Source organism: Sinocyclocheilus anshuiensis, unplaced genomic scaffold (assembly GCF_001515605.1).
Source record: "Sinocyclocheilus anshuiensis isolate Anshui unplaced genomic scaffold, SAMN03320099.WGS_v1.1 scaffold1297, whole genome shotgun sequence".
Lineage (NCBI taxonomy): Eukaryota > Metazoa > Chordata > Actinopteri > Cypriniformes > Cyprinidae > Sinocyclocheilus > Sinocyclocheilus anshuiensis.
This window is the reverse complement of record NW_015548271.1, coordinates 437,138-452,629: the sequence shown is the minus strand read 5'-3', so window position 1 is coordinate 452,629 and position 15,492 is coordinate 437,138. Positions and strand designations below refer to the sequence as shown.

At 33.9% G+C, this 15,492-nt stretch overlaps 1 protein-coding gene across 2 annotated transcripts in view; it reads left to right on the top strand.

Moving 5' to 3' along the window:
* The window catches only part of LOC107655751 (protein-glutamine gamma-glutamyltransferase K-like), a 22,010-nt gene extending 6,798 nt beyond the window's left edge, over positions 1-15,212 (top strand). For both annotated transcript variants that reach the window (XM_016443329.1, XM_016443330.1), the window contains exons 3-15: positions 2,887-2,972; positions 3,212-3,403; positions 4,786-5,034; positions 5,119-5,237; positions 6,564-6,671; positions 8,021-8,198; positions 9,024-9,162; positions 10,047-10,239; positions 10,365-10,518; positions 12,394-12,678; positions 13,600-13,760; positions 14,650-14,786; positions 14,945-15,212. In XM_016443329.1, coding sequence (XP_016298815.1) covers positions 2,900-2,972; positions 3,212-3,403; positions 4,786-5,034; positions 5,119-5,237; positions 6,564-6,671; positions 8,021-8,198; positions 9,024-9,162; positions 10,047-10,239; positions 10,365-10,518; positions 12,394-12,678; positions 13,600-13,760; positions 14,650-14,786; positions 14,945-15,089 — 2,133 coding nt within the window. In that variant the 5' untranslated portion in view covers positions 2,887-2,899 and the 3' untranslated portion in view covers positions 15,090-15,212. The remainder of the gene's footprint in view (positions 1-2,886; positions 2,973-3,211; positions 3,404-4,785; positions 5,035-5,118; positions 5,238-6,563; positions 6,672-8,020; positions 8,199-9,023; positions 9,163-10,046; positions 10,240-10,364; positions 10,519-12,393; positions 12,679-13,599; positions 13,761-14,649; positions 14,787-14,944) is intronic.
* Positions 15,213-15,492: the final 280 nt, after the last annotated feature.

The window sequence follows — 15,492 nt, the reverse complement described above, 5'->3', positions numbered from 1 at the left end:
ACGCATTGTAAGCTACTGGTTCAGGAAACAGTCCTCATCCTCCATAAAATGCGCAGCACACATCTGAATATTTGTGTTGAACTGAATATTCCAAAAGATATAATATTCCAAATATTCTAGTTGTGTCCAAAAGAGGACACAACTAGAAATCAGTGGTTAAGTTGTATTTACAACACTGTTCAAGTGTTGTAAATACAACTTAACCACTGATTTCTAGTTGTGTCCTCTTTTGGAAGGTCAAGCAAAGTAGTTTTGCTTTCACAACGAAATACACAGCGACTCCACGACATGACGGCGGCGGCAACAGCAAGAATAATAGTTCCGCCTTCTTTCTTTGCGTGAACATTTGGGTGGCGTTATGCAAATCTTCCCACACAGTGACATAGACATGTGGGGGTGTGTTTAAACTAGGCATTTTAGGAGGGCGTGGACAAGTCTTAACTTTTATAAAGAATATCTCTTTGGATCTTTATGCACCAAGAACTTGTAACACTCCAAAGAGAGAAACAGCCTTTGTGCCACAGACGCATTGTAGGCTACTCTCTCAGGAAACAGTCCTCATCCTCCATAAAATGCGCAGCACACATCTGAATATTTGTGTTGAACTGAATATTCCAAAAGATATAATATTCCAAATATTCTAGTTGTGTCCAAAAGAGGACACAACTAGAAATCAGTGGTTAAGTTGTATTTACCCGCCTTCTTTCTTTGCGTGAACATTTGGGTGGCGTTATGCAAATCTTCCCAGATAGTGATGTAGATATGTGGGGGCGTGTTAGAACGAGCCGTTTTAGGTAGGCGTGGTTGACTCTGAACTTTTATAAAGAATATCTCTTTGGATTTGAGACTTTAGTCTTTGCAACTTTACAGATCTTCTTTATGCACCAAGAGCTTGTAACACTCCAAAGAGAAAGGAAAAATTGAAATCGCATCATATGACCCCTTTAAGAACGCAAATAATGCATTATCTACTTAAATGTGCACTAACTTGCGTAGATTTCTAGAAAATAAATCTTGGATAAAGCCAGGTTCAAAAATGTTTTTCATTTTGTTGACATATTAGAGTCAAAGGCTTTTATAGAGGGGAATTTGAATAATTGTATCCCTCCATAAATCAGAAAATACCATCTACAGCCAGAAAATGAATTTTCACTACGATTTTATTAATAAAACAGTGTATAAAACCAGCCGAATGATGTATGAACAAACCCCTCTATAAAACTGTTCAGAATATAGACCGTAATAAAACTGTAAAACCTGGTGTATGGAAGTGCTGCTGTAGTGGAGAAAAAACTGCATTTAAAGATAATTATAATTGAAATCTACAGATGCAAATAGAATATTTATGCAATAATAAAATCAGGTGAACGATATGAACAAACCCCTCAGTAAAAACTTTCAGAATACAGATTGGAGTAAAACTGTAAGTTTAGTGTTCAGGTAATTTAAAGCCTTGGCAACATTCTTTTTAACATAATTAATATAAAACGGGTTTCACTTAGTTGAGCTATAAACCAGGATAATTAGAAATGTCAATGAACTTTGATTCATATATTTTAATATGAGCATGCATATTTAAATATGCATGAATCTGAGACCTATTTATTGCTCATTTAATAATGAAAGTTATTGTAGAACAGTTTTTCGCTCATTAATAACACTACGTCAGATGTGAGAGCAGATTGTTGTTTTTTTCATAGGTTTAGACATGAAGAAGTGTCAGTTACAGTAGCTGGGTGATGTAATGTGCTTTTTTCAGGTGTGGGCGTAAGAGGCGTCTTTGTTGGCAGTCTTTTGTGCAAGAACGATGTTAATGACTTGACATTTAGTGTTAAGTTTAGGGAGGTGATGAGTGTCAAAGAAGCTAGAAAGTCTTGATAATGGTTTTATAATTGTACAATTAAAGGCTGGAATACATTAATTGACTTGTAAAACTCAAACTCATGCAGAAACAAATGGCCTGTTGCTAGGAGATGCGTGACAAATGAAAACAGTGTGTTCTAAAATCAGCTCAAAGAGAGCGGAGTGTTGTTCTGATATAGTGTTTGAATACTAGCACTTTAAGAGTTTGGATGCATTCATTGATTCTTTATTGTGACCATTTTCCATTTGTTAGAATAATAGTAAAGTCATGAAGACTCGTTAAGAAACTTCATGAGATGCATTCTGGGAACACTAGTAAATGACACTTCCTTCTCCATCTAGCTCAACTAAAGTTCAGCATTGCAAAGAAATTCATATGTTGATATTTGTCCATAAAATGAAACTTTTAAAGGTGTGTTAGCAAAAACATTTGGGTCAAAGGGTTGTTGATCTTGACAAATGTAAATTCGATCATGTTTGTCCAAATGTTTTACTGCTAGTGTATGTATTTTATGAGTCAAGATCTAATGCAAGCCTATCAAATACAATGTAAAACTGAAATTAAATGCAAAGGTGTGGTATTTATTCATTTAGCAGAAACTTCAATCCAACGCAACTAATCTTATTTTTTTTTACAATATATAATTTTCAATTGTAAAGTGAATTATAAAAATGTATAATTATAAATATATTCATATTTATTACCTTCATTTATATATTAGATCTTATTTACTTATATTTATTTAGCTATTTATTTTGAATTCTATTTATTAATATTTTATTTAATATTAAATTGAAGGATATGAAATTTAAATGAATACATTTATGTATTATAATTCTATTTATTAATTTTATTTAATAGTTATTTATATTTGAATTCATTTGACTTTTTATTAATGTTATAATTTTATTAATTAATAATTTTATTGAAATGTTTATTTTTATTAGAATTTATTGATTTACTACTTTACAATTTATTTACTTATTTACTTATATATTTATTTATTCCCTTATATATTTCAGGCTGCTTGTAGAAATGTCTAGTTCTAACCCCAACACCACTGGAGGTCCTACGACCCCGTCTGCATCTGGGACATCAGCTGCTTCAGGTGAGAAGGAAAAAGAGGGAGGCTCATTTGCATAAAAAAATACAAGTTCTTTAAGTTTAATTTAGAAAGGTTTTTTTATCTTTAAAATATGCATAAATAAACAAAACCTCATTGTGCAAAAGAATGAAAATGTATAAAACAGCATTTTATTTGGGTCCACTATTGCTGGAAAACACTAAGATTTGATGCTCTAAGTTGGGTGATCTTGGGTCCGTATATCTGAACGTTTTCTTTCTCAGACAAGCTTCTGATAGTTCGTTCGGTCGACCTCCTGAAATCCAAGGATGGGCAGAACCGGCTCGAGCATCACACAGACGCTTACTTCAGCGACAAGCTGATCGTCCGCAGAGGACAGACCTTCCAGATGTGGGTCGAGTTCTCCAGACCCTTCAATCCGAAATCAGACAAACTGCAGCTGCTGCTTAAGTTAGGTGAGAGAGCCACGTTCACAACCTGTTTGACAAGTCTTTTTTTGTTTGTTTGTTCTATTTAATCTCACAAGGAGCTCAGAAATGACTCATTTGACCTTTAAAATGATCCGTGAGTATCTTCATTTGACACATTCTAACAAGTCAAACATCTCTGCAGATGACAGACTCAAGCCTGGACTTTTTGCTGTTTGTTTTAAGTTTTAGTGAATATGTTTCACGATTACTGCATTCCATCCTTCTCATTCCCACCGGACACACCTCTGACAGTGTGTTTCTTTGCATAATTAGATCTTGGGACGTGTTGAGCAACATTTTTCACCATTAAACTCACAGAAGAGCAGAATTGAAATCAGAATGAAATCAGCATCAGAAGATTACAAAATCAGGGGTATTATAGGGGTATTGCATATTAAATAAAAACATTTTTAAAAACTTGAATAATTTGAAATAACATAACAAACTGGAATAAAATAAAATATTAAATTATTTATTTTATTTCAGATAGATGGTAAGTCAACATTTCTCATTTTCATTAGTTTAACTTGCTGTAGCTACTAAAATATCTAAAACTGAAACAAAAATTAATAAAAACTATATAGACATTTAAAAGTAATAAATTATAAAATGATAAAATGACTAAAACATAAAATAAAGTAAAAATAAAAAATATAAAAACTAATAAAAAAACGAATTAAAGAAATTAATAAAAACTATAATAGTAAAATTCCCTGAAAAGAATCAAAGAATGAATTAAATCAGAATCAGAAATAAAAGCAGTATCAGAAGAACAACTTGAATCAAAAATCAATAATCAGTGCATATCAGACGCATAATAGAAATTCAGAATTAAAATTACACAATCATTAATAAAAAAAAAAAAATCAGAACCAAAATCATAATCAGATAAGGTGTATTTAAAATTGATTTTAACTTGTTTTGTTGGATTTTTTTAATGTTGAAATTCTTTCTGTACTCAACCATCATTCATAAAACATAAACATGCAGTGGCTACGGAAATTAAATCATGTTTTTTGTCAATGTTTTTCATCCGGAGTCTGATGCATTAGCATTGTCTGAATGATAAATCAGTGTGTGACAAAGACAGAAAGATGCCCAGACATTCTGACGGTTAGTTCAATTATCTTGCTCCTTATTCAGAAGAGAGGAACTGAAGAGATGAGTCTAGTCATTCGTGATGGATGTGAGTCATGGAGTAGTTGGGTTTGGGCCAGGACTAGTTATGTAACCTAATCCAGCTGCTCCTTGAGTCTCCTTTATTAATGGATCTCCAGCTGAGTCACTGACAGATGATTTGATTAAAATAAATCATTAAAACGCTGTTCATCTAACGTTTCCACGTCTTTGTTGTGTTTTTGACACAGATTCCATCTTCAGCAGTAATCCAGGGATTCGCATCTCTGTCCCGTTAGTGGATGTGCTGGAAGATGGCCGCTGGGAGATGAAGATCGTGGAGCAGAAAGACAAACGCGTGCGGCTGGCGGTCAACACTCTTCCCACCGCCTCCATCGGCCGCTACAGGGTGACCGTCGAGTCTTTCTCCCAGAGGGGCAGACTGCTGTTCCCCTGCACCCCAAACGACATCTACATGCTCTTCAACCCCTGGTGTGAAGGTACAGAGTCAACAGAAGATGATCACACTCATTTTCCCCTTATTTACATTAATGACGTAACCACATCGATCTGCCTCTCCGCAGATGATCCCGTGTTTCTGGATAATGAAGCGGAAAGGAAAGAGTATGTTCTGAATAGCATGGGCAGAATTTACTACGGAACCGAGCAGCAAATTGGAGCCAGAACGTGGAATTTTGCCCAGGTGTGGAAACACAATTCCATTGTAGAGAGTGAAATTAATTTTATTTATTTATTTATTAGGGATGTCCCTATCAGGTTTTTTGTGCCCCCGAACCGATCCGAGTCATTGAACATTGAGTATCTGCCGATACAGAGTCACGATACGATACTTGTATGTTCCTATAGGAATGTATGCTTGGTGCACACTTCAGGTACATTAAAGTTATTAAAATTAATCCAATGTATACAGAGTTGTGCAGAGTAAAAGTACTATATAATATAATATAATATAATATAATATAAGTACTATATAATATAATATAATATAATATAATATAATATAATATAATATAATATAATCACAAGACACACTCTCTCTATGCACACACTATATGAAGACATTGGTAGATGTAAACGTTACAATGGTAAAAATGGTCAACAAACTGTGGTCACAATTATGAATATGGGACTGCTGATAAAAAAACTCTTGTATTTTTTTTTTATGTACAATAAGCAGAATAATTGCAACATATGGTCATCCTTGAGATCGGCTTGGGACATCCCTATTAATTAATTAATTAATTAATTTTTTTAATTTTTTTATTGCATTTATTATGCAATTGTTTTATCAGTTTGAACAGATTCGATAATTATACAATTCTACTGTCATGGTTATGGACTTTTTCTTGTGTTTTCTTCTGTTCCTGCCCTGTTTAGTTCTTGTCTCTCTACTTTCTGATCTTGTTGTTAGTTTCCTCAGTTGCATTAGTTTCAGGTGTGTCTTATTAATTGACCCATTATATATAATCCCTGTTTTGTTCTGTTGTCTGCTGGTTATTTGCTTTACAATTGTGAATGCTACGTTTGCGATTCTTCATGGATTTATTATTAAACGGCTATTTTGGATAATACTCCCTCGATGTGTGCTTATTATAGCACTACACGTAATGTTTATTATTATTATTATTATTATTATTATTATTAATAATAATAATTTGCAATTGTTGTATAAGTTTGAACAGATTCTATTACCATCTGTAATTCTGTTACTGTTATTATTTCTGTTATTAATATCGTTGTTGTTGCTATTATTATTATTATGCAATTGTTTTATCAGTTTGAACAGATTCTATTATCTATAGTTCAATTATTATAATTTTATTATTAATATTATTATTGTTGCTGCTGTTGTTATTATTATTGCTGTTGTTAATATGCTTTTTATCAGTTTCAATCAGATTTTATGATTATTTATGATTCTGTTTTTATGAATATTACTTCCATTATTATAATTATCATTATTATCGGTTCCATTATTTTTATATTTATTTCTCATTTGTTTGATCAGTTTGAACAGGACATCCTGGAAGCGTGTCTGTTCCTGCTGGAGAAGGGTCAGGTCGCTATGACCGAATGGAGAGATCCAGTGATCGTGTCCAGAATGGTCTCTGCTCTGGTGAGTCGCATTCACATGACATCGACATACATTCATAAGAAATCATGAATATGACACGGATTTGAGAAGGTTAATTACAGTTGACAGTATGTGGTAGTTTTAGATTCATAGGAATCTATCTTTTTCAAGACCGTACATGTTGAACAGCAGAGCCGGTGCTTGTTTGTTTACAGAAGCACATGCTTTCTCTTTCATCGAAACACACATTCTCCTCTGTCTCATCTGGCACAGTTCCAAACATCATTAGTGTAGAGATATGTCCTTTAATTCTACACTTCTGAATTAATGGATATAGAACTGCAAAAAGGTTTGTCACATTTTACCTTTGCAGTCTCACTTTTTTAAGATTTGTTACAAATTTCTTACATAATCAATCTATAACATAAACACTGTGAAGAAACGTCTGTGTTAAGTGATGAAAGTATAATAATCATATTACAAATATACACTGCTGTTTAAAAGTTTGTGGTCGGTAAGATGTTTTTAATGTTTTTGAAGTCTTTTCTGCTCAACGAGGCTGCATTTATTTGATCAAAAATACTGTAAAAGCTGTTTTCTGTGTGAGTGTTTTAAAATAGAATTTATTTCTGTGATGCGCAGCTGAATTTTCAGCATCATTACTCCAGTCTTCAGTGTCACATGATCTTCAGAAATCATTCTAATATGCTGATTTGCTGCTCGAGAAACGTTTATTATTATTATCAATGTTGAAAACAGCTGTGCTGCTTAATATTTTGTAGAAACCGTGATACGTTTTATTTTTCAGGATTCACAGATTAATAGAAAGTTAAAAAAACAGTACTATTCGAAATAGAAATCATTTTTTTGACTTTAACTTTATCGTCTTTACTGTCACTTTTAAACCTTTTGATGTATCATTGCTAAATAAAAGTATTAATATATTTTTATAAAATTTATTGAACAAACTTTTGAACAATAGGGTAAATTGAATTAAAAAAGGGCAATAAAGAACATTTTGAAGTTAATTTGTAGAAGTTACATTTACAGAAATCTGCTTGATTGATCTTTTCATAAAAACATTTGTCAGTAAGTATAAAAATAACAGTAAAAGATAATGGTCACCCTCTTTTGATTTACTATTGTTATATATATAAAAAAAAAACTATGCATCATTAAATAATGTCCACAACAACAGTTCAGTCTTTATACAATATATTCTTCGCATAATCATTAAAAAAATTATATTGATTTGGTTTAATCATTTCCTGCATTCTCACATCTTTCCTGACATTTTAAGAAGGAACTTTGAGGAACAGAAACGTAAGATGCATGATACAAGAGATGAAATGCACCTGTTTTTGAAAAGCTTTTCCGTTCTTCTGTGACAGGTGAACTCCAATGATGACCGTGGTGTGCTGATGGGAAATTGGTCAGACAGCTTTGAAGGCGGGACGACTCCCACCACCTGGAGCGGCAGCGGCGACATCCTGAGAAAGTATTACAAAAGCTCAGGGAAGCCTGTCAAATTTGGCCAGTGCTGGGTCTATGCGGGAGTCACCACATCCGGTACGTTTGGATATGTTTTTATCACTGTCAGCAGCCAGAAAAAAAAACTACTTCACCATGTTATTAGGAGTAAAAATAAGTGTGAATGATATATGAACAAATCCCTCTGTAAAAATCTTCAGAATATAGAGAGGAATAAAACTGCTAAATTTGGTGTTTGTAAGTGCTGCTGAAATGGAGAAAAAACTTTTGAAGGTGTGTATTGTAATTGAAATCTACAGCCGCAAATTGATTAACTGATACAAAATAAACACATAATCATGTGTTTAGATGTTTTCCTACCACTAGTCTAAAGGAGAATTCTGTTTTTTTTAAAAAAACAAGAAAACCTATGAAATTTGGCAGAAAGTTTGAAAGTAACAGTGAAAGATTATAGAGAACAAAAAATCGATAAGTTTTTAGGAATAAAATGCTACTTAAACCAGTGTGAATGATATATGAACAAACCCATCGGTAAAAACCTTCAGAATATAGAGAGGAATAAAACTGTTAAGTTTTGTGTTTGTAAGTGCTGCTGAAATGAGGAAAAAGCTCTTTAAAGACATGTATTGTAATTGAAATCTACAGCCGCAAATAGATAAAGTGCAATAAAATAAACACTTAAGTATATTTTAGATGTTTTCTTTTCACTAGTTTTAAATAAGACCTGTTATGGAAGCAAAATAGTCCAAAACATGAAAAAAACAATGTTTTTTTCCTGTAGTGTCTTGCCTTAAGCGGTTGACCTTCAGGGCAACTCCAACACGGTGTTTGCAATTTTTGCACCACTTACAGTTCAGAGTTTATATAGATCTTTTAGTAATGTTTTTTCCATTTCTCTCTCAGTATTGAGATGTCTTGGTATTCCCACCCGTTGTGTGACCAACTTCAGCTCCGCTCACGACACAGACCTTTCCTTGACCACAGACATTTATCTTGATGAGAAACTGGAGCTTATCAAAGACGAGACCAGCGATTCTGTCTGGTATGATAACAACCATCTCCTCTTTAAGTTCCTTTTACTGTCATTAATGTCATTAGTGTCAGGTTCATGTTATACTTGGCCTCTCTGATCAGTAAAATTTATGCTTGGAAAATTTTAAATAAAATTTTCATTAGTGACAGTTCTCAAATACAGCAATCATTACTGACACTTTACATTCATATGGCACCAGGGTTATTATAGTTAACTAAAACTAAAACCACTTGAAATAAAACAAACTTTAAAGAAATAACAAACTTATTTTATTTCAGTTAGTTGCCAAGGCAACATTTCTAATTTTCCTTTAGTTTAACTTTAAGTACTAAAATAACTAAATAAGTAATGAACAATACAAATAAAAAAATTTAAAAATTAAACAAAAGAAGACAAAATAAATAAAAATTAAACAAATGTATAGACATGTTTAAAAAAACTAATACAAAATGACAAAACACAACACATTTAACAAAACTTTAAATAAATGGAAAATGGAAAAAAAAAATCAATTTTTACAAAAACTATAATATATTAATGACATTGAAAACAATAAAGGAAAATTAAAGTGTTGTATACAATTTTTTTAAGTATTAGAGGTAGAATTGTTTTGGGGGAAACTAATTCAATTCAATTCAAGTTTATTTGTATAGCGCTTTTCACAATACAAATCGTTGCAAAGCAACTTTACAGCAAATTAAGTTTCTACAATATTTAATGTAGAATAAATATTGTACTAATAAATATGTTTAATAAACTAATGTTTAACAAAAACTTAACCTAGCATGAAAAATAACTAGTTTTGGATCGCTGTTTTAGTCAATGCCTGCTCAAGTGTATTTTTGTAAATTGGCGACTAACAATAAACTCATGTTGGCTGTGTTTCTCTGTAGGAACTTCCACGTGTGGAACGAGTGCTGGATGACCCGGCAGGACCTCCCGGCAGGTAACGGTGGGTGGCAGGTGGTGGACGCGACCCCTCAGGAGCTTAGCCAGGGTTCATACCGCTGCGGTCCCACCCCCGTCTCCGCTGTCCGCAACGGACAAGTCGACCTGAAATTCGACACTCCTTTTGTCTTTGCCGAAGTGAGCGCTTCATACAAACCTCTTTTCACCCTCATTTGTGTCTGACGACATTTCATACTTTGCATTTTTAATTTGAAGTCAAAACATCTACTGAATGACTGAATTGGTTTCACTGTGCATCTCAGGTGAACAGTGACAGAATCTACTGGCAGAAGAAACCTGATGGAAGTTTGAGTCAGGTTCATGTGGAGAAGAACTCCATCGGTCAGCACATCAGTACTAAAGCTGTGGGATCTGATGCACGCGTGGACATCACACACCTCTACAAATATCCAGAAGGTAACAAAACAAATGCATCTGGCCCAAAACCTAGAGTTGCCTTCCTAGAAAGCATTTTAAGGCATTATAGACACGCTCCCGATGGATATTGTTCCTTATTTTCATGCAAATTCTGAATGATATCTGCCGATATTGATATCGATAGTTTGATTTCTCTTGAGGAAAAAAAATCTCTCCCAGCTAATGTTGTAAAATATACTGTGAACCCTCTCATTTGGTACATTGCTATAATATTAGAAGTTAAAATTAATCCCAACTATTACATTAAACTGCTATTTATTTTCAGATATAATTATTACTCTCAAATACAACTGACATTTCTGAAAGGTCACTTGCACATATAGTAGTTTCATAAACACGTAATTGTCTTCATGACAAATTTATTCAAACATACACATAATTAACAGTAAATATGGTAGTCTCTAGTGTTTTATAGCTAACTGTGATAAATTGAGTGACATTCTGTATTGTATTGTATCTTTCAACCTTCCAATGTTCATTCATGTTTAAGCGCTATAAGTTGTGTTAAAGTGGAAGATACTCGCGCTCCGTGCTGCCGTTTAAACTGAAGCTGCCACAGTGATGTTACACCACATTTAAGAGCGAATGGCATGCATTGTTTGAATTTTGTGATAAAATGGACAGAATTTGAAAGCTGAGCACAGCACACAACATTTCTTGAGCACAAGAAATCAGATAAGATTCACGATAAGTGCTCCGAAGTCCCGATCTGAATTAAACGATTTGCCAACCATCTCCGAAGTCCCGATCTGAATAATGATTCGTAAGCCAACATTTCAGTTTGGGACTTCAGAGCACGTATCACGAATCTTCAATTTGTAAAATTATTTGCGAACCCACTCTTAAGTTCCAATGTAAAGCAAATGATTCTCGAACCCGCTTCGTTTCGACGCAAATCAAAGTCCAAGTCTGACTCAAATGATTCGTGATAAGTGCTCCGAAGTTCCGATCAAAATGATTTGTGATCCATGTTGTCCCGATCTGACTCAAAAGATTCATGAACCCGCTCCAAAGTTCCGATTTAAATGATTCGATCTTTAAATGATTTGCGATATGCGATCCGATTGGAGCTTTGAAAAGTTCTGATCACAACGTGCTTTTCATTGCAAGCAATGTCGAAATTTGAAAATGAATAACTCTTTTAAACTGTTTTTGCTAGTAAATAGCTTGAAATCAATTACCAAAGTCAGGAGTTAGGGTTTGAATCAATTGGAGTGGTTCCAGCATAAATGACTCATTCAATTGAATTGGTTTGTCTGTTCTTCTGCCTTTTGCACTTGCAGCCATGTTTACTCTACACTGCCTGTAGTACTATTGGCTTAGCTCACTAGTTTTGAGATTAATTGAAATAAGCTAAAAAAGTTTACAGTGTCTACTAATAAAATATTATCAATATTTCCATTCCGAAGATAAACCTGAAATATCCAACACAAATCTACAAACATATTTAGGTGAGGTAACCGGTTTACTAGTGAAACACTCCATTAATATGACAAGCTGCAGCTCAAAATACATGTTAGATGGGAACATTGTGCATTATGATAGACTTGTAGCTTAATTAACCATTGCTTTAAATAGTTTGACCACTGCAATTCAGTCGGTAACAGTCAAGTTGAAAGAATTCAGTCATATCATCCCATTGAAGTGAATGTTAAATTTATTATATTGTAATAAATATTTGAGAAATTATTGTTGTATATGTTTGTATTAGTCTAGAGTGATAGTCAATGTAAACAGAGCAAATAGGAGAAGCAAATGAACACAAAACAACTAGGGTGAAGGTTTGATTTTGACATTGACACAATAAAATATAGCAACTCGCACTCCTCTTTACTGTCTGTTCATGTCCATCAGGTTCAGAGGAGGAGCGCATAGCTGTGGAAACGGCCAGTCGTTTCGGCTCCAAGCCGACTTTGTATCCGTCGCCCACCGTCAACGACGTGAGTATTGAGATCGTCATGGATGGGGCAGGACCTCGTATCGGTGGAGACGCCAAACTCTCCATCGTCCTGAAGAACACAAGCTCAAAGCAGCGCACGGCCAGTCTGCTGTATGAGGTGATGGTCATGTACTACACTGGAGTGCTGAAAGACACTGTGAAGAAGGACCGGATTCCTATTGACCTTAAACCGCAAGAGAGTGAGTGGAGTCTGACAATTAAACAGTCCCAGCACAGACTTTTTTCTGGTTGTGCCTCACAATGTTTGAATCAGTAGCTGCTTTTGTCAAAAATCACTTAATGATGAGACATGCTTGCAGTTGGTATTCAGATTTAATCTACAAATTGTACCTTTAGACCCTAAAAAGGCCATCTTTGTGCCTTACCCCTAAAAGGTGCATATTAGTACCTTAGAGTCATAACATGTACTCTTAAGGTGCTACAATGAACGTTTTAGGTGCAAACAAGATATAAAGTTGTCCCTTTCAGGGTACTTCTCCAGTGACAAACTATGGTTCTCCTAAAGGTACAATTTTTGTACATTTTGTTTGAGATTGTAGTAATGCTTATTTTTAATTAGGGCTGCAAAACAATTACTAACAATTATCACGATTAATCGCATAAAAAGAAAAAAGTTTGATTACATACTGTATGTGTGTGTACTGTGTATATTTATTATGTGTGTATATATATATATATATATATATACACACACACACACACACACACAGTACGTAAACACACTTTTTATTTTGAATGGAATTAATCACGATTAATCATTTTGGAGCCTTATTTTTAATTGAATTTTAAATTAGATCCTGTTCATGAACAGGATCTTGAACTATCTGACTGACCTGATATGTATTTACTAATTTAAATTATATGTGAGTGTGGGGGTGATGAAAGATTAATTGCAGACTTAAAAAATAAAATAAAATTGTAAAAACATTGTGTTTCTTACACATATTGAAAAAATGTAACATGACTAATCGGTCGCTCTTTTGGGCAATGAGCAAAGAGGAGGAAACCTGTAGTTGAGTTCTGTGCAAAATGAAAAATTAGTTCTCATTATAATTGTTTTATCATTGTCATTAATGTCATGCTCCTTTGTCTCCCTTCAGCCAAGACTATTCCCTGGACTCTGCAGTATAACGAGTACATGAACCATCTGGTGGACCAGGGCGCTCTGATGCTCACGGTCACCGGTCGGGTCAATCAGACCAAACAGATTCTGGCCACACAGTTGAACTTCAGACTGCGCACACCAGACCTCATCATCACAGTACGTCAATGAGACACTAGTCTTGATTTGTGATGCATCATAACTAGTGCTGTCAAAATTAGCACATTAACGCAGGTGATTTGCCTGTATCATTTCATATTAAACCGCGATTAAAACTATGAGCATGCGTGTCAAATCCGCGTCACGTTCAGCAGCGGCAGCTCTTAAAGTAATAGCAGCCATATAACCTAATAACCCAGCTGCTGTGATGTCTGTTAATCAAAGAACAAAAGAAAAAAAAGAGGAAATCAATAACATTTGTAGCTTTAAGGAATAATCTATATTTAATTTAGAATTTAGTGTTGATAACTATTCAATTTCTGTATATTTCCTACTTGCTGAAGGGCACAGGTAAATATGACATTTATTATAATGGGTTTATGTGAAGATTTTTACGTTCACTTAAATTAGAAGTTGTTATTTTTTAAAGTCTAATAAATGTTAAAATTGATAGCTCTTAAGTATACTGTCATGTTAAATGGCTATTTATGGAAAGAAAAAAAAAAGAAAAGAAAAAAAGAGTAATTTCCTAGACATCAGTAGTTTTGGTATCAGTGATACTCGCCTTCAGTCATAAAAAAAAGATGCCATTAAATAAATATTAAAACATACTGTCTTTGTGGTTTCTACATTAATTTGAAGATTGAATGTAAAGTTATTGCAATATAAAAGTATATTTAAAAACTTTATGGATTAATCCAAATTAATTTCAGAGAAAATGTGCAATTAATTAGTTATTTTTAATCGATTGACAGCACTAATCATAACAGTAGTACATATGACTTGTGCACTATATTCCATGTCTTCTAAAGTCACGTGATTGTTTGTGTGAGGAAAATCTGTTTCTCATTTCATTCTACATCCATTGATTGTGTTTGTACTGTTTCAGCCTCTGGAGGACGCTGTGGTGGGTAAAGAGTTGACAGTCAAGATCACGATCCAGAACCCACTGTCACAAGTATTGAAGAACGTTTTGTTCCGTATAGAGGGGTTGGGAATGCAGAGCGTCAGAATGATCGAACATGGGTAAGACTTTCAGTGTTTAACAGCATTTTCATTTCAGGTGTGATGTGTTTACGGTTAAAAACAGAGGTGTATAGTAACAGTACTACATCAAATATGATAAACTGTGTTTAAAGAGTAAAAGGCTTCCAGTAAGATTATATTCTGGTTCTGTCTGTCAGTGATGTGGAGAAGCTTGCAACGGTTACACTGATGGAGAAGTTTGTTCCTACAATCTCCGGCTCTCAGAAGCTCCTGGCATCGATGGACTGCCGTCAGCTCACTCAAGTACATGGATTCGCTGATATTGTAGTGAAACCAGAGTAAAAAAAGCACTATCAGTGTAAAGCCTTCTAATGCTCTCGGTTTACTTATAAGAATGTTAACTTTTAATATACTAATTTATATGAAACTGATGCAAGTCAACAATAAAGATCCTCCTTGTTCATATTTTGTCTCTCTGTACTAATGTTTATGTGAGCAGATGGTCATGAACTGAAGTCATTCCCTAATGTGTATTTGCATAATAATGGGCAAGTTAATTTTGTTATTTAATTCACAAGCAATATTGTCTTTATTCAGATGCTGTTATATAAAGAATCACACAATTTTACATGTAATTCCATGTTAACAGCTGAAGATGGGAAAGAAAATGTCTTCAGTAATTTCTTTACAAAGTAACATGCACAATTCTCTGGAAATGTAGCATTTTATGTTGACTTTCATGAAG